The sequence below is a fragment of the Leptonychotes weddellii genome, chromosome X (genome assembly GCF_054177405.1).
Source record: "Leptonychotes weddellii isolate Sample4059 chromosome X, ASM5417740v2, whole genome shotgun sequence".
Taxonomy (NCBI): domain Eukaryota; kingdom Metazoa; phylum Chordata; class Mammalia; order Carnivora; family Phocidae; genus Leptonychotes; species Leptonychotes weddellii.
Window position 1 is genome coordinate 26,945,285 of NC_138385.1, and position 23,899 is coordinate 26,969,183.

General features: G+C 38.6%; 1 protein-coding gene across 14 annotated transcripts in view; it reads left to right on the forward strand.

The window, feature by feature from the left end:
* The window catches only part of KLHL13 (kelch like family member 13), a 199,358-nt gene that overhangs the window by 120,802 nt on the left and 54,657 nt on the right, over positions 1-23,899 (forward strand). For 2 of the 14 annotated variants that reach the window (XM_031030911.2, XM_006736011.3), the window contains exon 1: positions 7,770-8,213. The exons of 8 other annotated variants lie outside the window; for them this stretch is intronic. In XM_031030911.2, coding sequence (XP_030886771.1) covers positions 8,134-8,213 — 80 coding nt within the window. In that variant the 5' untranslated portion in view covers positions 7,770-8,133. Of the gene's footprint in view, positions 1-7,386; positions 7,666-7,769; positions 8,214-8,518; positions 8,858-23,899 lie in introns of those variants that run through there. 4 more of the 14 variants (XM_081808355.1, XM_081808360.1, XM_081808356.1 and 1 more) reach the window with 3 other exon arrangements.

Consider the following 23,899-nt stretch of genomic DNA (forward strand, 5'->3'; position numbering starts at 1 on the left):
ACATGAGATCAAGGAAAAGAAATTATTGCCTCCCACTGGACAACCATTGCATCCACGTAATGAAGTTAGACATAACTTTACAACGGTGTTGTGGTTGGTTCGTAACACATGAACACTTTATATATCATGAATTAATGATGTCTGACATCATAGGATTTTCACTGAATTGCTCAATAGTTTTTGAGGCATAACTATTTTATTTTATTTTTAGAGAGAGTGTGAGTGGGGTGGGGGGAAGGGCAGAGGGAGGAGGAGAAAGAGAATCTTAAGCAGGCTGCATGCCCAGTGAGGAGCCTAATGCCGGGCTCAATCTCATGACTCTGAGATCTCATGACCTGAGCTGAAATCAAGAGTTGGACGCTTAACCAACTGAGCCACTCAGGCGCCCCAAGGCGTAACAATTTTAAATTGCACACTTTTCGGCTAGCTTCTGTAATTTAGACTTACCAGCATATATTTGTTATCTTTCAGTGTGTTTCTATACCCCCTTTCTTTCACTAAGAATAAAATCTTTCTAACTTAAGATCACCCAAGAGAAGAATTACAAATTGGAAAATGAGAAGGATTTCAAAATTAGAAAATAGAGGTTTGAACTGGTTGCTAAATCTCTTGGATACCACCATAGGAGGCATATCCCATGAGTATAAAACTACACACCTTTAGGAAAACTGGTGAGCCCCATGTCATGGCAACAGGTCATAGGGTTCAAGTTCGAAGTTGAGTCTTCTCTGGAGTTTAAGTAATTTTCTCATTCATATCTGGTTACAGCCTTTTATTTTAGTCAACAGTAGTTTCTATAGATGTATGTCTAGGAAATTTAAAATTGTAATAGTTAGGCCTGGGAAGTACTAAAAATAAAGTTAAACCAATTGAATATAAAGGGCCCTTTTTCGTGGAAATTTTAAGTAGTGTTGTATGACCTTAGTGAGTCATTAGAATTAGCTTTCCATGGAAGTGTTTACTTCTAGATCTCATTTTAGCTATAACATTTACGGTACAGATGTGAATGTTATAATAACTCTTTGGATAAAAGGAAATAAATATCATTTTTTTAAGTAGTAGCATTATTTCATTAATTTTAATCAGAATGTTGAGGAAAGTGTCATGTATTATTCTGAAGGTCTTTCCGTAACTCAGAGTTTTATAAAAGTATATTTATTTCTGAAACAATGTAGAATATAGCAAATGTTGCCTTTCCTTAATTGACATGCCTTTTGAGACTGGCTGGGTACATGATGTGCTTACTATTGAGAAGTTTTTCAATCATCATAGATAAGCGTTTTGCGTGCAGCTTTTATGGTTTTGCTTCTCTATGTGATGCCAAATTAAAAGAAAGTAGCAAAACTATTTAAAAAGCTTTATATGGGGCGCCTGGGTGGCTCAGATGGTTAAGCATCTGCCTTCAGCTCAGGTCATGATCCCAGGGTTCTGGGATGGAGTCCCGCGTCAGGCTCCCTGCTCAGTGGGGAGCCTGCTTCTCCCTCTGTCTCTCTCTCTCTCTCTCTGTCTCTTATGAATAAATAAATAAAATCTTTAAAATAAATAAATAAATAAAAAGCTTTATATGATTATATTTTTTAGCCAGGAGAGCCATATTCTTTTTGCTTGTTTTTTTAAAGATTTTGTTTTTAAGTAATCTCTACACACAACATAGAGTTCAAACTCACAACTCCGAGATCAAGAGTTGCATGTTCTACCAACTGAGCCAGGCAGGCCCCCCAACACTGTACATTTTTAATGGCTTTTTATTTTGATAAGTTTGCAGGTTTAATGGACAAACACATCAGAAAATCTAATGATGGTTTGGCTGTTTTACTTACCTGTGGTAATTTAAGGAGATACTTAGGAATTTGCTGAGAGACAACTAAACAGATACATTATCATTATTTGAGATGAGAGCAAGGATTTTTCATTAGAGCAATCCACCATCACTATAAGTGATACATTTATTTCATTTTAAAAAAGCTTAGGGCGCCTGGGTGGCTCAGTTGGTTAAGCGACTGCCTTCGGCTCAGGTCATGATCCTGGAGTCCCGGGATCGAGTCCCGCATCGGGCTCCCTGCTCCGCGGGGAGTCTGCTTCTCCCTCTGACCCTCCCCACTCTCATGTGCTCTCTCTCTCTCTCTCTCTCATTCTCTCTCTCAAATAAATAAATAAATAATCTTTAAATAAATAAATAAATAAATAAATAAATAAATAATAAAAAAGCTTATATTCTGGGTGATTTTCTTCAACATATACTTACTTTTAACAAGATAATGTGTATATTTAATTTTTTTTTCATTTTAAGGAATTCATAGCCTAAAATTATCCAATTAGCAGATGAATAGTCTTTTTACCTGTACTCTGCTTTGTAGTCATAGCAGAATTGGTAACACTTAAAAATCCTTCCAGGATATATCCTGGCTTTGATACCCAATTCTTGCTTAATCACCCCTCTGCTTATAAACTTCTCTTTCCGTTTACCCAACAAATATTTATGGAGGGCCTTCCAGTATGCTGGGGGTGGTGCTCAGTTAGGAAGATACAAAGATTCAGGGATTCCTTCTTGAAGGAGGAGCAGGAATTTGGGGAGGGTGTCTCGGCCATATGAAGTCCCATGGCGGGAACACAGGGTGTGCTAAAGCATGGCCTCTTACTGGAGCACTAGATGCGTTATCTCTACTTGATGATAAACTGCCTCTCTAAGTTGCTTTTTTCAAACAGTTTGACAATGGTAATACAAAATCAGCTGTGCAAATATTATATATTTAAAAATCATTTTTTTCTACCACCACCATTCCCAACACATACAAACACTTTGGTTTGGAGTTTAAGGCAGGTGTTTTGTTTTGTTTTGAGAGAGAGAGAATGTGGCTACCCATGGGGGGAGGGAGGAGCAGAGGGAGAGGGAGAGAGAGAGAATCTTAAACAGGCTCCACACCCAGCATGGAGCCCGACGTGGGGCTCAATCTCATGACCCTGAGAACAATCAAGAGTTGGGCACTTAACCAACTGAGACACCCAGGTGCCCCTAAGGCAGTTTTTAATAGATGGGACTACTTAAGGATTAATTTAGTTTGTGCATGTCAGAGTTGTATAAAGACTTACTTGGGCGTGTGGATTTGGGAATCATATACGAATGAGGCACCCAGGGGTAGCCAAGAACAAAAAAAGCTTACAGATTTTACTAGAATGTAGCTACTCCAGGAAACGAAAGCAGGAAAGGCAAGAACTTCTAAATTTCTCATGCAGTGCTAATCCTGTTTTCAGCTGTAGTGAGAGAGTAAGGGTAGGCAGAAGCTGTGGGTCATTGATGCCCCAACGGTTGGACCTTTCTTGTCACCTGCTCAGTCCCTCTGGATTTGCTCTCCTACCCCAACTCCTGTCTTAGCCCCAGAACCTCATCCATCTGAGCCCCAATTACAAAAGTTGCCACATACCGGGACCACTCCCATTCTTGGCTCTTCATTCTCCTTCCATCCCGTCATTCCCCTCCTTACCCTTTCCGTTTTCCCCTTTTGTCCCTTTTCCTATTGTTTCCTGGCTTGCCAGCCTACCAGCCCCACTTATTGCTGTTCTATCCCTCCTCCCCGCAAAACTCAGTATCCTTCTTCTCTTTTGGAAATGTTAGAGATGGAAAGAGTGCTTCCCTTCGCTTCACTCCTGCCACAAGTACACAAACACAACTGTGCAGGTACACACTTGTTTGCATTGTGAAGAAGGAGATAGGTACTGTATTAATCTGAGACATAGTCAAGAGATGTAAATCCTCTGTGGGACTGGAAGGACCCACCCGGCTCTGCAAAGGAAATTGACATGTGAGAAGGGTACTGATAAAAGATGAAATTATGACTTTCCAGCGTAGTCGTCTTGAGAGACATCTGGGATTTTCCATTTTGATTTTAGCAAGGCTACGTATCTGAGTATCCGGTAAAAATTTTTTAATGTCGTTGATATTCAGTTTCCTGAAAGAAATAAAGGAGATGTGGCGCGTGTGCGCACACATGTATATGTAGTCATTCATGTGAACAGTTCTGTTTTCTGTAATAAGGAGCCCTGAATGTATTAAGAATTTTGCTCTGTTGTGCAGAAGTCAAGTTTTTGTGTGCTTTAAAAGGTTTAACAGCCCTACTTGGTCGCCATCCAAATACTCTTACTGATTGGTAGAACTTAACAGAGCACACAGTTTGGCTGATCTATAGTCTTGTCTGGGCAACACGAATAACATGGATAGCCCACATTAGTCTGAGGAGACATTGTCAGGACCGAAGAGAAGATTATACGGTGCCTGCTCACACAAACCGTGGTCAATGCTATTAGTTTGTAGTTGTACCTACCACAGGATTCACCAAAACTTGCAAGAAGGTAGGTCAGTTCTTAGGGACTATCATGAAAATATGGAGAGAGACAGAGGTCAGATGGGTGACATTATCAGTCAGTTCATTTCATGGGGTGGTGGGATGAAAGAACCATCACTGTCAGCCAGTGAGTTCGATTTTTCTGTAAAGTTATTAGAAACATTTATGTTTAGAAAAAAAATTCCCCCTCCTAGCTGTATATTTCACTTCTCTCCCATACTATGACTGACTAAATTCTCATTTACCTTTTTCTCCCTCATCATACTTAAACACCTTCTGGAATGAAGATTTTGTGAATGGTCTTTGCACACAGTTTTGTATTTTTGGTGTCTGTCTCCCACTTCTATCTTTGAGCATACATATCATTGGAGGAATAAATAGCTCTTGGTAATTCTTGTTTATTTAGACACATGGAGGTACTTACAGAATGTGGTTCACGTCACAGAGAAACACATGTCTTCAGGAAAGGTCTCATCGAGAAGGAGGGACAGCAAGGGATTCTAGAGTGCGAGTCCCGGGCTAGCAGATGGAAACCTGGTTCCTAGTCCCAGTCCTGCTGCTAGCTAGCTGGGTGACACTGGACAAGTTCACATCTCTGGGCTTCAGTTCTTCCATCTGTACAATGAGGGTTCTGAGCAAGATGATTTGTAAGAATTCTAAAAGTTTTATAAAATATCTCCTCTTTCTACGTGGGGAAACAGGGAATTCTGCATTGTAAGATTCGGCCAGGGATACCTCTTTTTGTGGCCTTGGCCAAGTCCCAGCATCGTCCTTTGTTTATGACATCTCTGAAATACGCATTTCACAGGTATTTTCAAGTGATTAGTTAATGTTCCTCAAATGCTTCGAAGAGTTTTTGTGTATGTTGTCTTTCTGTCCTTTTTTATGCATTGGTCCCTAATAGGAACCAAGTGTTCTGTAAATGAAATCCGTGTTTCGTATGAAGTCAACGAGGGTTTTTGACATTTCCCAGCATAAAATTCTATTTAAAATATACATTTAATCATTTTCTCCCTTTCACTCTGGAGGTGAAAACATTTTCAGGTCCAGAATGTAATGGTAATTACACTCGATATTTGCTACCAGAGTCGCCGTCAGAGTAGTAAAATCTGATTAATTTGGACTCTGCTAATTTGTAATTGGGGTTATTTTACCTGGCTGAAGTTTATTTCTAAACGATGTATGAGGAGCATTGTTGTTAAGCCAATTAATAGTGTAAAGTAGATTTCATGGACCGTATTTCTACGTAAAGGAATTATTTTTAAAACCTTTGGCATATTAGTTGTTTGCTCGTGAGAGATAATTAAAAATGACCCCTAGCAATTTGTTAAAGCGGGGAGAACTGAATAGAAATAAATGGTCATCATCGGATGTAAGCTTTTATTTAGGGTTTTGGGGTCTTTACCGGTGCTGAGGGTGGGGTGGAGGGAAAGCAGTCTTATTTTCTTTTGACTTTGGGCAAATATGACAGTTGTTCAAGGGCCCCCAAAACAGGTTGTAAACGTTAAATCTAAGAGAAACCTAGACAGGCAGTTGACATAGAGGATTTGGTGCTACTGGTTGATTTCTTTGGAGCCTGAAGTTAGACAAAGATTATGTGGGTTTTTTGAATACATTGATTGCTCACGAAGAATAATAACTGGAGAACCTTTGCAATGAAGTGATCTTCACCTGTTTGTGGGGGTTACCCCCTGGGAAATCTCGAAAACTCCACATTTACCCCATATCCCACTCATAAATTTTGAGTCGACTTTATAGACTGCTCGCAACACTTTACTAACCATGTTTTTACGTAGGTTTGGGGGTCTTTGTTCTCAGAAGTTGTATTTGCAATTACTGCTTTGTAATATTTTCATAAGCTGGAAAGTGGTTGAATTTCCTTTCTAAAATATCACCTCCTTGCTACATACAGCTAATTTGTAGCTGTTTTATGTTTTATATTTGGAAATGTTTGAGAATGCTTCACGTTTTTGGAATGGGACATTCCAAACTTGCTTGATGAGAGAGTGTGTGTGTGTGTGTGTGTGTGTGTGTATGTATGTGTGTGTTTATTCTGGGGGTTTCCAACAAGTTGGCAAGGCTGATTGTTGTACCTGGGACCTTTTTGCTCCATAACTATTAAGAGTTATTACATAAAGCCTTCTGGTGTAAAATATTGACTATGGTTTATTTGTATTAGTGGTGCTTTTTTTTTAACCTTTTAAATGTATTTTGCTCATTAGGGTATTGATAAATACTCCTTTCTCTGATTCCTTTGAAGATTTTTATGAGACAGTTTTGTGTGTGGGTACTAAAAAAGAGAATTATAATTTAACTTTTTAAGTTGCTTGCCTGGGGTTTTGGGGGGTGCTTGTGTATGGTCGATTGAATAAAAATTATTTGTGAGTTGCTACCTACTGTTTAATAAAGTTTATGCGTTACTCATCAATCTTTCAAAATAAGCTTTCTCTCCATAGATGTATGTATGTATATACTGCCACATGTATGGGTGGTTTTCATAGGAAAATACTCTTTGCCTGAATATTGACGTGTATCTCACAGGAAGGTATTTGTGATTACCTGGAGCTAATTTCACACTATTTCTGGTATATTAAGTTCTATATTGTGGAATTTTTGAAGGTGGTTGCTTCCTATGGTAACATTCATCTGTGCTTTTTGAATACAAATGAGAAACCTCTTAAGGGACTAAATCTCCGTCTTTTAAAAACTAGGAATGCTTTGGAAGGAGTATCTGAAAGCCAGCCTACTCAAGTTAGAAGCACAAGTTGATTTTTTGCATACAGACCTGAAAGTAAATATGAGCTGTTTGTCACTGCAGTGCTTTTTTTTTTAAAAAGGTAGTGGCTTCCGTGTCGAGGGCAGTCTGCTTTTACTAAGCTTGCACTGGTGAAGGCAAGGTAATTCTGTTTTTAGGCAGATGTAGAAGGGTGCTATGAAGGTAGATGCTTAGTGATGGCCACTCGCCGATATCAGAGGTGAAATGCTTCAGCCCATAAATAAAGAGTTCAGCATAATACCAGCCTCTCCTATTTTCACTTCTTAGAATTGTGTAGAAAATGTGTGAGATTGGGGCTTTAAACAGAAACTTACAACACCCAGTCACTTTCGGGGCACTTACAAGGCTGTTTTCTGGCAGTATTCTAAAATGATATGGATGAACCGTATATTTGCCGCTGCTTTCATGGCTTTGACAGCAACTTGAATTTTTCAATCTCCTTGACAGTCGCTAACCCCTAGAGGTTACCGGACCCGCCGCTGAGCTTTGGAATGGTCCCTGCTGGACACCTGCTTGGCCAGCCGCATTGGTCTCTCCTCTAGGCAATTTGTGAGCTGTTTGCGGGTGGGGGAGGAGGGAGGGGGCCGAACGGGAGGGGAAAGGGGGAGAGAAGAAGGGGAGGGCAGCATTGAATTAGATTGTTGATAGCGTCCCTCCGAGGACTGCTCTTAAGAGCACGCCACTCTGTACTTCTCTGCTGCAGAAGACAGAGTGATATTCGTGGTACCACAGCATGTTGTAAATGGATGAGATTCTGCTCATCCCGGCTTGGAAATAAGAATAGGGAAAGGAGAGCAACTTGAATCAGAAGCCGCTAGAAGAGCGTGCAGAGTTCTGCAGCAGTTTATACTTGTTCTTACATTTTGCCTTCTTCTAACTGGAAAACTGAGAGACTGGCATTTTTTAAACGGGCTTTTCCCATAATGGCATTCTTTTATTGTGTGGCCAGAGCTTGTGCGGGAGGAAAGCGGGCTGCTGAATTTAGTCACTGATCTCTATTAGCTGTGGCCTAAGGCTATGCTGAGGTTTATATCCCATTTGTATTGTTGCAGCTCAAAAGAAGAATGTTCAGAGGATGACAAGTGTATTCTGAGTAGGTATGTTGTTTCATTTTCATATGAAACCCATCTATTTTTTTTTTTTTCCTGCTACCATTGGTCAGAAATCAGGTTAATAGGTGTACAGCGCTGCAGTATCCCTGTTAAGGTAGAACAATGGTAATGCCAGCTTACACCGACGACAACAACAACAAAATAAAACCCCAGCCGCTTTTTATGAAATACAGCTGCATTGTGTGGTCTGCACGGTGCAGTCTTAAAATATATATATATATATATATATATATATATATATATATATATATATATATACTGCAGTCAACGCTTTCCTAACGAGGTGGCACTATTGTTGAGTTAGAACGATAGGATCATCGTATTGCTTTAGGGGACAGGAGGATTTAAAGGAGGTGCCTTGCAGCCCTATTTTACAGATCGGAGGCTGCGGTGTTAAGGGCACGGGCAGATCGCTTGCTTGTTCTCCGCGGCAGCCGCTGCTGTGTGTCGGGACAGTGTGGAATGGAAGTCCTAGTCGGTAGTCTGTTATGGAAACGCCGTTTACTGTTATTGTAGTACCGTGGTGACAACATGCCATTGAAATGGAAAACGAGCTCTCCTGCTATCTGGAAATTCCCAGTTCCTGTGCTTAAAACATCCAGGTCAACTCCACTTTCTCCAGCATACATGTAAGTGAGAGAAAATAGGATATTAAAGTGGGGTTTCTTTCTTGAATCAACCTTGTGGCAAAAGGGGGTTAAAAAAAAAAAAATCCCAAACAGCCACATCCCCAAACCCACAAGAGTAAAAACCGCAAGCTGGCTTATAATGAAATATATGGGCATGCCCACATTTTACCTTCGGTTGCTTGTCCTGGGAGTTGATGTTTATTTTTATTTAGCGTGCTTAATGGTCATCGGATTACTAATGTACAAGTCTAAAGGTATACCTAAGGAATTGCGTAAGGATAGACGTTAATCTTTCACGACGGGTGGATTTTGTTTCGAATTTTTGTATATCTGAAATATTTAAGATGACTTCTTTTGTGTAGTGGCTCTCTATAATTTTTGGACGAATTGGAAACGTTCGGAGTTAACACATGGATCAGAAAATGAGCCTTGTAACCGGGACTTTTACACTTGAGTTGTGTATGAATATTAATAAGTTCGATGTTCTATCTTTCCCAGTTTTATAATTCCGGTTCTGAAGTGTAAGTTCAAATTTGTGCAAGTTCTAGTTCTTTCATTAGTTATGTACATACGTGGAGTTGAAAAATGTGTTCTACAAATGCCTGTTTTAGAAATGTATTTTAAGTAAATATATACTAAAATATATTGGGAAGTCTTACTAGAATTTTTGAAAATCTGAGTTTTTAAACTTGCAAACTGTTGCCTTAGAAACAAAATCCAGGAGATATAATTAAATCTTCTTTTAAAATATTGTCTGTGATCCTTTTTTTTTTTTTTTTTTCCTTTCGGTAGGGGAAGGCGTAAGGGAAAGCTGGACCTTTTTTTTAAAAAAAAAATTTTTTTAAATATTAGTACGAGAAAAGCTTTTGGAGTAGAAGCCTGTTTTAACTGTATTTCCTTTACAATATTTTTCAGCAGGAAAGCTGTGGAAAATTCTTCCTGCTTTAGGTTAATTGTGTGTTTAGAAAACCGGTGAGTTGCCATTTTATTAGTTTTTGTTTTATATGAGGTTCAGAAGCACAGTGGTGTCTTAGTCTGGTTCTTTGAAAGGCTTTCAGCTGCTGAGGAAGTGTGCTGGTGTTCTCAGTCCAAATGAAGCAATTCCCTAGAAAGCGCTGAAAAATGAGGACATTTCAGAGTGAAATTCTGTCATCATGTCATTTTCAGATTATTTTTTATGTTCTTCCTGAGAGATGCTTCAAGTGATTTTATCTGTTTACTTGTGTGACTTTTCCTCTAAAGTTAAAATTTTAAGTCAGATTTGTAAAAGAAAGGAAAAAAAAAGATCAGCTATATTTGTTTCTCAAAAGCTGAATTTGTCAAAAGCACAAATTAATGGAGGTGACAAGTTAATGGAGGTGACACGTTAATGGAGCTCCTTCAGATCATTTGAGAAAATGAGATGTGCCTGTTGACTTTATGAATCCTAGCTGGTGAGAAATGAGCAAAGATTTACCAAAAGCAACTTCATTGTAAAAACAACAAAACATACACACCCCAAAACTTGAAATCAGCAGGGTACAATTAATAATGGCTCTTAATGAGTCTGGTATTCCTCCTATATTTTACCATACAGAGGATCCAAACTGTAGCTCCTATTGTGGCTCAATTTTTAGAGATGGTTAAAAAATGTATATTGTATTCATACTAGCCATAGGCTCAGGTACAGCTTAATACAGCATCTGTAATGAATCACTTTCCTCCTTTTAAGTACTCACCGCTTTGACCTGATGATATGAGTGAATTGATTTAGATGGTAGAAGCTGGAAAATACCACAGATCTTGCATGTTGATGTTGATTGTGGGTAGTACACAGAGGTAGAATGGGAAAATGTATTTGAAGGGCTAGCATTAGGTTACACCATTTTGACATTGTGACAGGCCAAGTTATTAAATTGGCCTTAACTTATTTTTCTTTATAAATGAATTAATACGGGGTTTTAAATATCATGTTAATATACACAGGGAAAGACTAGCTTGGGGAATTTAAATCAGGTGTCTAAATATATCATTTAGTTTTTGACTGTTTCAGATTGGAGTTCATTGTCTTACTTGGCCAGAAATAAAAATATAATGTGTAACACGTTGTTCTCATCAGAGCTTCTTTATATTCCACAACACTTCACACAAAATGATACTTAAGTTGAGTCTGATTTTCACTCTCAAAAATTACAAGGACTAAGTTAGAAAACTGGGTCAAGTAACATTGTGTTTGCTCTCACAGTTGTTGGGTTAAATGGTTATTTGTGTCTTTGGGTCTAAAGTCTTTGCCTTGAAATAGAATAGTTTAATTCTGACTTTTTGGTCAATTGTGATATCTGAGAGTTTATCTATAAAATTATATCTAAACCTTCACAATATTATCTGGAATATAGAATTCTTAACAGTTAAGAGAAACATCTTTTTTTGTATGTTTGCTTGAGTCGCATCAGTATTGGTTTGTAGTGTTTCATCAATATGTATTGTGATTTGTCAAATAACACATTCCGTGGTTTTCATCGAAGATTTGAGTCTATTTTTCAAAGACCGAAATTTCAATAAAAATCTTTCGGGCTGTAGTAAAAATGTGCTGTGGTAATTGAGCAAGTATGGAAAAAATATAAGGGCTCCTTATGGTCTTGTTCTCAGCCCAGTGTAGGTGCTACTTAGCTGGAGCTCCTTTATTTTTTTATTTTTTATTTTTTTTAAAGATTTTATTTATTTATTTGACACAGAGAGAGAGAGCTAGAGAGGGAACACAAGCAGGGGGAGTGGGAGAGGGAGAAGCAGGCTCCCTGCCGAGCGGGGAGCCCGATGCGGGGCTCGATCCCAGGACCCTGGGATCATGACCTGAGCCAAAGGCAGATGCTTAACGACTGAGCCACCCAGGTGCCCCTGGAGCTCCTTTATTGACGCTTATAGGTAGGGCAGTGCTTCTCCTCCCGTGAAAGGTACAACAGACAACTTTTCACTTACTGCAAACATTGAACAGAAAGGCAATTTTCCCCTTGTGGATTTCAAATCCAAGTTTGCCTTCTTTCTGCTTGTTTAAAGCTTGAATGAGAGGTGCAGCCTCTCTCCATATATTCAAGACTGATGATAAGGACAATGTTGATGACGATATGCAGGAGAATCATCTCTTATATAGCATAAAGCGCTTTTCAAATTGTGTTATCCTATGATTCGGGAATAGTGGGAGTACCTTAAAGACAAAAGATGGAGGGAAAAAAATCCTTTGCCTTCAGGCAGCTTGGTTACCAAATGCTTAGTCTTTACTGAGTAGATTGAGTCCTCCTTCAGCTTCCGTTTTGAACCCTTGAAGGGTGGTGTGCCATCCATGTGGAATTTGCGTTACACTCTGTTCAACAGTAGGTTGAAGTTCAGCCTTAGCCTGAGGGAGGATCTCCTGGTCAGTGTAAACTGAATTAGTAAAGACTCCGTTCCTGACAGGTGTGAACCATATAAATTAACCTGTCATTTTGCCTAAATTAATAAAGCTGAAAGGGCAGTCACATCTAAGTGGTTTTCTGGTATTTTGGTATTCATTGTTTCGAAACAGCAAATGGTTCCTTCGGGCTAATGTTACAGGGTTAATGTATTGCTAGTTTCTAAGAGCATGCTGAAATAGAACAGGATTAGCATTAGCGATCCTTTTATCTTTTTTTCACAAGCTGTAAGTTTTGATAACAATGGTGTGGCAATAAAGAGGAAGACAATGGGTAGGAATTAACCAGTGCAATGTAACAGTGAATTTTCTAGCAAGTCAGACACACGGTGGGATGTTTTCCTTCGAATTTTACCTTTCTCAAGCAAAAAGACAATGAGTGTAGAATGAGTGTTAGTGAATTAAGCTTGTGCCCCTTAAGCTAATGAATGCACTTGCCTTCCGTCAGCTTCCTGTTTACGGTTATTTTGTTTAATATGTAAAATAGAGTTTTAGTAAATATCAACAGCACAGTATTTTATAGCAATTGTTTTCTATCATTGTATCATTAAAATGCAGTATCTAGATTTCCTGAGAAAAGACTGTGCAGACTGTCTAAGTATCCCTTGTTTCAAAAAAGAGAAAATGATTCAAAAAAGAATAAAAATAGGCATATTTAAAAAATTGACACGTTTTCTATTCCCTAAGGTTGTCTTTTTTTCTAATTTAGTGATTACAACAAAACCTCGTGGTTTTAGAAGTCATTTTTTACTTGGCAAAATACTTCTTAAATTGATCATCTCAAATTAGAAAAGAATATATGTAGCTATTTTCACAGTTACCACATATATAAACTTTTATTTCTGTCTGCTTAATTTGTTTTTACTACATGCTCACTCTAACAAAATTACATGGAGAAATAACATAAACAACGCCTAAGAACAGTTTAGTGGGAGTGTGTAACTTTGGTGGCATGTCCTTGGGAATTTCTATTGTCTGAGCTTACAGAAGGGCTAGCTTAACATACATTAATGGGAAACCATAGAGATAAAGGTGACCTTAGAGGTCATTTAGAGAATCCAAACCCCCTTTTAAAGCAGGAATCCTTTCTGCGACACCTCTGAAAGATGGTTTAATACACATTCTCCTTGATCACTGTCAGTAACAGAGAGCTCACTACCTCACCAAGGCAGCACCTCTCATGCGTGGACAGCTCTTCCTTGCATTGAGCAAAATCTTTTCTAGATCTTTTATGTCCAGATCCTCATGTAGCCTTTTGGAGGTAGATAGAAAAATCCCTATTTTCTGTACTACATACAAGCCTGGAAATCTCTTTCTTTAACCCTTGCTTGTATGACATGTTTTCCAGACCCTTCACTCTGCTGGTTGTCCTCACCTGGCCCCGTTTTTTTTCATGTTAATCTTTATGGGAGATACTACATCTGAATGCAGTCCTCCGACTGCATGTGGAGGTCCGACTAGAAGACACTTTTCTCCTTGTCTTAGAGACTGGGATTAAATCATTTTTAATCACAGGATTCACACTGTTCCGTAGTGAATTCCAAGTTTACAAACTTCCTTTCCAGAGGTTCACGACTGGATGGCTTGCACCTCCTAGTCAGTGTGGATTCTTTTCACTACTTCAGAATTTTTAGTCTGGGGACGCCTGCCTGGCATGTGCAAGGGAAGTTAGAATCTTGTCTTAAAGCCAATTGTGTGTGTGTTTTAAAAGATCTCTTGAAACCATTCAATGTTACTGAAGAATACCTCACAAAAGAAACTTGCAAGACAGAAAGCTAGTATTTCTGATGCTTTCAGAAATTTCCAAGAATTTTCCTTGCCAAGAATTTCTCTAGATGCATTGTTTTTTTTTCTACTTTAATGTGACTTCCAAGTACCCCTCAAAACACTTGTCCCATAGAGAAGAGGCAGAAATGCAAATCTCTTATAGCCTCACGGGAAGTCTGGAGTTACTAAGAATTCTAAGGATTCCAGACATTCTGCTTGAAAGTTAGAATATTTAGATGAGAAGCTAAGTCGGGCCAAGTTAGGGGGAGGGGAAAGAAAGAAGTAAGAGATAGGCAAGTATTTGTGTTAATGACTTTAACTTCTGGTTAAAGAGTCAAGAATTATAAGCACTGTGCATGATGATATTGTAAATTGAAATGGCAGCCACAGAGTATTGCTTTATTTCCTCAAGACTGTGAGAAAGAGGTGGTGTCAGTGTGTGATTCTTGGGGAATCTGTACGTAAAGAAGTTGCTGAGTAAACCATTTTTGAAAGTGCTCAGCTCTTTTTCACTCACCTTGTATATTGACTTTATAATATTCAGAATTACTCACTTTCTGTTATGTGCCAGGCATAACTCTGCTGGGTATTAGGGGTGTAGTCCTTACAATCACTCAAAGTAACTATTCTTCCATCTTATCTTTATTCACGAACAATTAAATTGCTTAATTTATTTTACAGGTATGAAAATTCTGATCCAGGATAATCAGGTTAATTTTTGTTTATTGTACTTTCAGTATTGATAATGGATTTAGTGGGAATGAAAATACTATAGAAGAGAAATGTGTCTGAGCTAAATATGAAGACATGAATTTTGAAAATAGATACCAGATTTTTTTTTAAATTTTCTTTTAAAGATTTTATTTTTAAGTAACTTTGACACCCAACGTGCGGCTCAAACTTACAACCCTGAGATCAAGAGTTGCATGCTCTACTGACTGAGCCAGCCAGGTGCCCCGAAAATAGATACCAGATTATAAAGTGCATATTACGTAGGATGGAAAGTGAACCAATTTATGTTTAAACTTGATAGTAACCGTTTAAAACAAGAGGAACAGAGTACCATCCTTTAAACTGGACAGGGCATAGGTGCTTTCTAGGGCATAAGTGTACATATTTTACCTTTCAAGCAGCAATAATTTGATTCTGGTCTGTAGGATGTCATCTTATTGAAAAATAAAATTATACTTTGTTTTCAATTAGAGTAAAATATTTTCATTGGTGTGACTTCCCATGATGAGGGTATATGCTGCTTTTATCCAGTGTTGCCGTATTTATGGTATGCTAAGATAAGAACATCTCCACCTTGTTGGAGAGTACTTCTTAGGATATGGTTCAATAGTGAAAAGCAGTAATTTACTCTTCTCTAAGAAAAAGGTAAATAAAAACAACTTTCAGAACTCCAGGAGCTTAAAACTTGAATCTAGCCTGTGAGACCAATATTATACATTTCATGTGAAATGTATTTGTTTGCCATTTTTAGAAACTGTCCTGGTTTAACAGAGCTAAATATAATACAGTTTGTTGAGTGCTACTATAAAAATGCCAAGCACTTTGCAGGCTGCCTCCCAAACACTCTATACGAGTAAGTCGTCTCTGTTTTACACCGAAGGGCACAGTGGTTCAGAGAGGGTAATTAACTTGCTCAATGTCACACTCAAAGGAAGAGGTGAAGTGAGAATTCAAACTCAGGTCTGCTTGATTTCAAAGCTCTTAACTTCTCTCATGCCATTTTGTTTTCGTCGACTTTTGCTACTTTCCTGCCAGCTATTAATTAGATAATATCTTACTAGGGTCAGAAGAACAAAGAAGTATGATAGATGAGGTAAACTTTTTTGAATTGGGTGGTGGCATAAGGAGAGGTCAGCTTTACTTGGCCGTACTGTCAAGTGGTGAAGTTGTAGGGAAATATTGGGGCAATTATCTTTACTTGCTGTTAGGGTATCAGGATTCACTTCACTGTTTCCTATTTCTCTTGAAGCACTATTCTATCTTCATTGGCTCCCCGCGTTTTCCCCCCATGGTAATCAGCCACCATGGACAATGCTCTAGCTCTTAGGTTCTTTTTAGTACTTTCCTAGGGTACTCCCCAGTCAGCATGTTTAGTATTTTCTTGTGGACATTTTTGTCCCATTGCTTAATTGCGTGCAAGCACTCGAAAAGGACTCTGTATTAGTTTTCTTACTGCCATAACAAATCACTGCAGACTAATGGCTTAAAACCTCACTAATTTATTACCTTACAGTTTTTTTTAGCTCAGAAGTCTGGTATGGGTCTCCCTGGGCTAAAATCAAGGTGACAGCAAGGCTGTGTTCGCATCGGAGGCTCTAGGGGAGAATCAGTTTCCTGCTCATTGGGGTCAGTGGCACAACTCAGTTCTTCGCCGTTGTCGGACCACCAAGCTTCCTGTCTTCTTGCTGGCTGTAAGCTGAGAGTTGATCTCAGCTTCTAGAGGCGGCCTGCATGTCTTGGCTTGTGGCTCCCTTCCTCCATCTTCAACACTGACAGTGGCCAAAGTCCTTTTCACATGAATCATTTTCTGACCTACTCTTCTGCCTTCATCTTCCACTTCTGAGGACTCATGTGACTAGATTAGGCCTGCCTGGAGAATACAGGAGGGGTTCCACAAATTGTACGTTTTTATCAGTAAGCCAAATTTATGAATCTCTGCACCAGTGACTTTGCTCTCAAAAATTCGAATAAATCAAACATCACTAGGCAGTTCTCAAACTCTGCAACCGTGATTTCCTGGAAATCTTATTAAAAAGTAGAATTCTCCAGGCACGGCATTATAATCTGGGATTGTGTTGAAAATATCATGAAAACCAGTTCTACTGTTAGAACTTGTATTATGCTCCCAAGTCCTATAAAATAAGCACAAATGTATACATCAGTTTTGCAAGTATACGCAAACACATAAAATGCAGGTGTGAGTTAAAACCAAGATCCTAATAATTTCAGACTTTATTATTGATTTGACTTCTTGAAATGCAGGCTGTTTTTAAGATGATTTGCATGGTCCAAAGTCTCCTTTTAAAAGCTAATAATTAGCATTAGTGCCACTTTTTAAAAATATATATATATTTTATTATTTATTTGAGAGGGCGAGAGAGTGTGTGGGGAAGGAGCAGAAGGGGAGGGAGAGAATCTCAAGCAGACTCTGTGCTGAGCTCAGGGCCCAATGTGGCACTTGATCTCATGACCCTGAGATCACGACCTGAGCCAAAACCAAGAGTCAGACGCTTAACCAACTGAGCCACCCAGGTGCCCCATAGTGCCAACTTTTTAATAAAATCATAGAATTTGTTTTCTTAATAAAGTTTTATGTAATGAGCAGAAACATTCAAAATTACTCCATTGATATTAGAGCTGTCTAAAACGTTGTAAAATGAGTGCATCATACAAGTTGGTTGATGTTGATTGTATTTTATTGATGAATTGAAGAAAACATTTCAAAGGACTCTGCATTCCTTTCCACTTTCTCAAAACATTTTCATCTTATTTGGAGCACTGTTCAGAATTAGATAAAACATGAAGGCTATAAGAAAGTAATATTTAACAACTATAAGGTCCTCACATGTCTCTGGAAAGCTATATACATAATATAAGTTGGGGAGAACCTTCAACAAATCTTCAAAAGGTATTAGAGAATTGCCTGGCATGGGGTGCCTGGGGGCTCAGTCGGTTAAGCATCCGACTCTTATTCTCACCTCAGGTCTCAATCTTGGGGTCCTGAGTTCAAGCCCCATGTTCAAGCTGCATGCCCAACATGGAACCTGCTTAAAAAAATTAGCTGGTGGTGGCATACAATTATGTGACTGTTGCCATGCTAATGCCCTTCAGTGCTTAGTGCAGAGGAAAACACCGAAATTTGGATGTTACTTTGTTAACATCCGTGAAATAGGAACCATAAAAGCACAAATGAGGACTGTCTATGCCACTCAGCTATTGAACATTAAACTGGATTCTCCTGCAAGTCAGTATGTAGAAAAGTGCCATTTCTTTTTTTTTTTTTTTTAAGATTTTTTTATTTCAGAGAGAGAGAGAGAGAGCACGCGCGCGTGCACGAGCGGTAAAGGAGAGTGGGAGAGGGAGAAGCAGGCTTCTGGCTGAGCAGGCAGCCTGATGCAGGGCTCTATCCCAGGACCCTGGGATCATGACCTGAGCCGAAGGCAGATGCTTAAGTGACTGAGCCACCCAGGCACCCCAAAAGTTCCACCTTCATGTTTTATCTTGGAATTATCATGTTTAAACTTGGAATTGAGTGTGGGAATGTTCTGGACTCAGAACTGGTTATTTTTAACTCTCTGGACACTGTCTGCTTTCTATTATGGAAGGTATAGGGGCTTGATTGAATTTTTTATTTGAAAGGCTTGGATACTTACTATATTTTATGGCACTAACACTTGAGAAGGGAACATCATGAGAATGATAGGTTGTAGGTCAAGTTCTGTTGGGTGTTCAAGGGCTACTGGACTACATTAGTGTCCCTCCTCTCTCCCCCTTTTTCCTTCCCACATTAAAGTCTCTCACTGCAAGTGTTTTTAGAAATTCTAAATCACCTTTTCTTTTCACCTCCAACTTGCCCTGTAACATCTTCTGTGTTCACTTTTTGTTTCTCTGATTTCAAAAATATAGTGCTTTTCACTGATCAGTGGGATAAGACCTTGCCATCTTAAGAAGAACATACTTACTGGGGTGCCTGGCTGGCTCAGTCGGTAGAACATGTGAGTCTGGGTCTTGGGGTCATGAGTTCAAGTCCTACGTTAGGTGTAGAGCTTACTTAAAAAAAAAAAAAAAAGAACATAATTATCATATTCAGGGAGAGTTCTTTGAATCCAAGAAGGAAGGAACCTTACAAATTACTCTTTGTCATACCTTTATACCTTGGAAGAGAATGTGATATTCATGTTGGATCACTTTTCCTTCATGCATGGTTGTATTTGATGATTCAACCCATTCTTGATTTGTATTTCCTTTTTATTATTTTATCCCATTCCATCAACTGTATTACAAATTAATGTTTAAGACTAGTTTACTACAAAAACCTCAACTAGATTTGTCTTTATAGGTGGGCTTACATTGGAGCTCTTCTCTTGTCTGCAGTTAACTCACTTAATTCCTTATTAACTCACTTAGTGTGACCTAGCTTTACTTTGAATGGACCCATGAAATATTTGAAACAGAATTTTGAAAAGTGTGTGGATGTTCTAGGTGGTGAATAGGCTATCCAATCCCTTTAGCATCACCAAACTGAAGCAATTTTCATTTATTATGAGCACTTTCCTACAAAGGTTGAGTGTATATAATCATTTCTGACTGATTCACAGCTAAACAAAAGTTCATGGAATTGGAACCAACATTTTGATCTTAAGGAGACTGAAGATCTGGACCATCAGAATATTTTTCATAGACCTACTGCTGCGCTGTAGAGACAGATGCAATTAGAGACTGCCTTTTTTTCAAATGATGTAATGTGATCTGGGATGAACGATCTTTTAAAATAAAATAATAGTAAGGAAAGTTACTGTTATTTATCTTGTTTCTTTGGTCCTTATATGCTGTCAATGGACTGATACACTCCTGTACTAGGGAGCAAAGTTTGCAATTAGTTTTGTTACCGTGGCTTATATGAATTGTGCAACATGGTATTCGTTAGTAGATAATGGTGAGAATTTATTATTATTTTTTATACCATTTAACCATTTGGAAAGTAATTATTTCTTTTGCTGTGATTTCTTTACAAGCAAGTGTCCTGCCCTGTCTTACCTATCTTCTAGTGCAGCTCCATAAATGCTGAGTTAGATGAATGGATTTAGGGAGAGTCGTTTTTAGGTCTGGAGCCCTGTGCAGATCATTTCACGTAAGAGTGTTGAATTGCTTCATTTGATATATGCAGTAATCTAATATATCACAGTCTCATTAGAGAGTAAGTTATGCCTATCTTTCCTATGAAAAAAAAACTAATCCAAAATCCTGATTCTGTTTCTTGCTTGCTGATAAATACCATGATGCTGGCACAGACTGAAAGTAATTTTAGTAGAAACAATTTCCCAATGACGAGAATACTTTAGTCATGGTTCATCAAATAGTAATTTGATAAAGAAAATAAGATTATAATCTGTTCCAAGACTGCAACTACTCTTAGACTTAAGAGTTATTTGACTTGTGTTCACATATCCTCTACCATCATGGGAAAAGCTATTTTAGACAAATTTATGTTTTAAAGCTAGCATGTTCGCACTTAAATGATAACATGTTTTGCGTGTGTAATTTGGAAAAAGGAATGGCAGATTCGGAAAAAAGGAATGCTGACTAGGGCTTAGGAGACATGAATTTTAAAATTAGTATTCAAAAAAATCATCCACATTTACTTAACTTCTTAATTGTTTTATACCTAAAAGGACTTCGGCCTAATTGCAAAGGCTTAGCAAATATTAGATTTAAATTAAATAAATTTTCCTGCTATCAAAAATGTTGAAAATATTCTAGATATGTCTCCTGAGGCAAGGGAAACACAAGCAAAAATAAACTATTGGGACTTCATCAAAATAAGAAGCTTCTGCACAGCAAAGGAAACAACCAACAAAACTAAAAGACAACATTAGTGAATAGGAGAAGATATTTGCAAATGACATATCCGATAAAGGGTTAGTATCCAAAATATATAAAGAACTTACATAATTCAACAAAAAAAGACACGAATAATCCAATTAAAAAGTGGGCAGAAGCCATGAACAGACGTTTTCTCCAAAGAAGATATCCAGATGGCCAACAGACACATGAAAAATGCTCAACATCACTCATCATCAGGGAAATGCAAATCAAAACCACAATAAGCTATCACCTCACACCATTTAGAAGGTCCCAAATCAAAAGCACAAGAAACAACAAGTGTTGGTGTGGAGAGAAAGGAACCCTTGTACGTTGTTGCTGGGAGTGGAAAGTGGTGCAGCCAGGGTGGAGGACAATATGGAGGTTCCTCAAAAAATTAAAAATAGAGCTACTGTACCATTCAGTAATCACATTACGGAGTATTTACCCAAAGAATGTGAAAACACTAATTCAAAGGTATACATGCACCCCTATGTTTATTGCAGCATTATTTACAGTAGTCAGACTATGGAAGCAGCCATTGATAGATGAATGGATAAAGATGGTATGGTACGTACACACACACACACACACACACACACACACACACACACTGGAATATTACTCAACCATAATAAAGAATGAAATCTTGCTATTTGCAACAACATGGGTGGAGCTACAGAGAATAATGCTAAGTGAAATAAATCAGAGAAAGACAAATACCATATGATTTCACTCATATGTGGAATTTAAGAAACAAATGAACAAAGGAGAAAAAAGAGAGAGACAAACCAGGAAACAGACTCTTGACTATAGAGAACAAACTGATGGTTACCAGAGGGGAGGGGGGCGAGGGGGTGGGTGAAATAGGTGAAGGGGATTAAGAATGGCACTTGTTGTGATGAGCACTGAGTAATCTATGGAACTATTGAATTACTATATTGTACACCTGAAACTAATATAACACTGTATGTTAACTACACTGGAATGAAAATTAAAAAAAAAACAAAGGGGTGCCTGGTAGGCTCAGTCGGTTGAGCGTCCAACTCTTGATTTCAGCTCAGGTCATGATCTCGGGGTTGTGAGATCAAGCCCCATGTCCAGCTCTGAGTTCAGCATGGAGTCTGCTTGAGATTCTCTCTCCCTCTCTCTCTCTCTCTCTCCCTCTCCCTCTGCCCCTCCCCTGCTCTAAATAAATAAATAAAATCTTAAAAAAATAAAAATGTTTAAAATAAATGGTTTTTACACATTACTTGATTAACAATAGAAATAAGGCATAGCTGTTACTATGTATGAAAACAACATACTCTAAAACAAAACAGTTGATAGTTTGTGAATAGATTTGGGTTTTTATTTATATTCTAGCCATTAAATATATATTTATTTTGAATTATTTGCTGGAATGTGTATTAGGTTAAGGAAGGCTAAGCAAAGAAGCCTTGAACCCGAGTGTGGCATTTGGTTTTTGTTCAGGAAGCAGTGAGGAGTCATTGAATACTTTTGAGCAAGGAAGTTATAAATACAGAGTTATAAATACAGTCACAGTATGTGAAGTAGCTATGCTGTGACAAATATGTACTTTATATTAATAACCAAATCCAAGTAAGAAGTAATAGATGCCAGAAGCATGGTGTAGGGCCAGTGACAGTGGAGAGAAGTGAAGGATAGGAACATACTGGAGAGAGATTCAGTGGTACTTTGACAGTTGACTGGACATAGGAGATTGGGAAGGAACAGGAGTCATAGATGACTGAAATATTTTGATGATAACGATTTTCTTCTAGAATCCAAAATATCCTATCTATAGCTCTCTTGAATGCATGACACTTAGATTCCTGAACTTTCTTCTGTCTGGCCAAGCTTCCCAAAAATGATCATTAAGAACTATGTAGTCTGGGGGCGCCTGGGTGGCTCAGTCGTTAAGCGTCTGCCTTTGGCTCAGGTCATGATCCCAGGGTCCTGGGATCGAGCCCCACATCGGGCTCCCTGCTTGGCGGGGAGCCTGCTTCTCCCTCTCCCACTCCCCCTGCTTGTGTTCCTGCTCTCGCTATCTCTCTCTCTCTCTCTCTGTCAAACAAATAAATAAAATCTTAAAAAAAAAAAAAAAGAACTATGTAGTCCAGGGCGCTGGCTGGCTCTGTAGGTGGAGTGTGCGACTCGATCTTGGGGTTGTGAGCTTGAGCCCCATGTTGGGTGTAGGGATTGCTTAAAAAATAAAATCTTCAATAAAATAAAATAAAATCTTTAAGAACTATGTAGTCAAATTTGTTTCCATTAAGCGTACATTTAAATAAACCAATTTTTCTCATTAAAGTGGGATCTATGAAAAGATTAGATTTTGGAGATTTAAAATGACTTACTGCTTCAAGAAGTAGCTGGTGTAAATGGGGTGAGTGAGGGAAGTAGCATTTAGAGCAGCATTTTCCAACTAGCTGGGCAGAATTTTAACACCTCGACTCTTTGCTCTCCTTACCTACTTGGTGACTCTCCCCTGTCTCCTTCTCATCTGTACTCTGAGAGTCAAAAATTATAAATTGGGGCATGAAACACTGGTTTAAAAGACTGTAGGGGGGCACCTGGGTGGCTCAGTCGGTTAAGCGTCCGCTTTCGGCTCAGGTCATGATCCCAGGGTTCTGGGATCGAGCCCCGCATTGCGCTCCCTGCTCATCTGAAAGCCTGCTTCTCCCTCTCCCACTCCCCCTGCTTGTGTTCCCTCTCTCGCTGTGTCTCTCTCTGTGAAATAAATAAATAAAATCTTTAAAAAATTTTTTAAATAAAAGACTGTAAGAAGGAAGGAAGGAAAGGAAGCTTCTCTCTTGTTTGATATCCCTCTTTCCTATTTATCTCAAGCAGATCAAGGCAGTACTTTATTACTCCTTCACAGTTTTAACTAGCTTCTGCAAAACACATACACACACACAGTCTGAAAGTGCTCTGATTATCTTCTATTTAAAATTCCCACTCACGGACACCTGGGTGGCTCAGTCACTCAAGTGTCTGACTCTTGATCTCAGCTCAGGTCATGATCTCAGGGTCCTGGGATCAAGCCCCATGGCAGGCTCCGAGCTCAGGGGGGATCTCCTTTAGAACTCTCTCCCTCTCCTTCTGCCCCTCCCCCCACTTGCGTGGGCGCTCTCTCAAATAAATAAATCTTTTAAAAATAATAAAATACAATTCCCACTTAAATGACTGGGAAATGTGAATGCTTGACTCCTACTGTGTCATACTGTTTAAATGATATGGTCTGCCTCTACCCT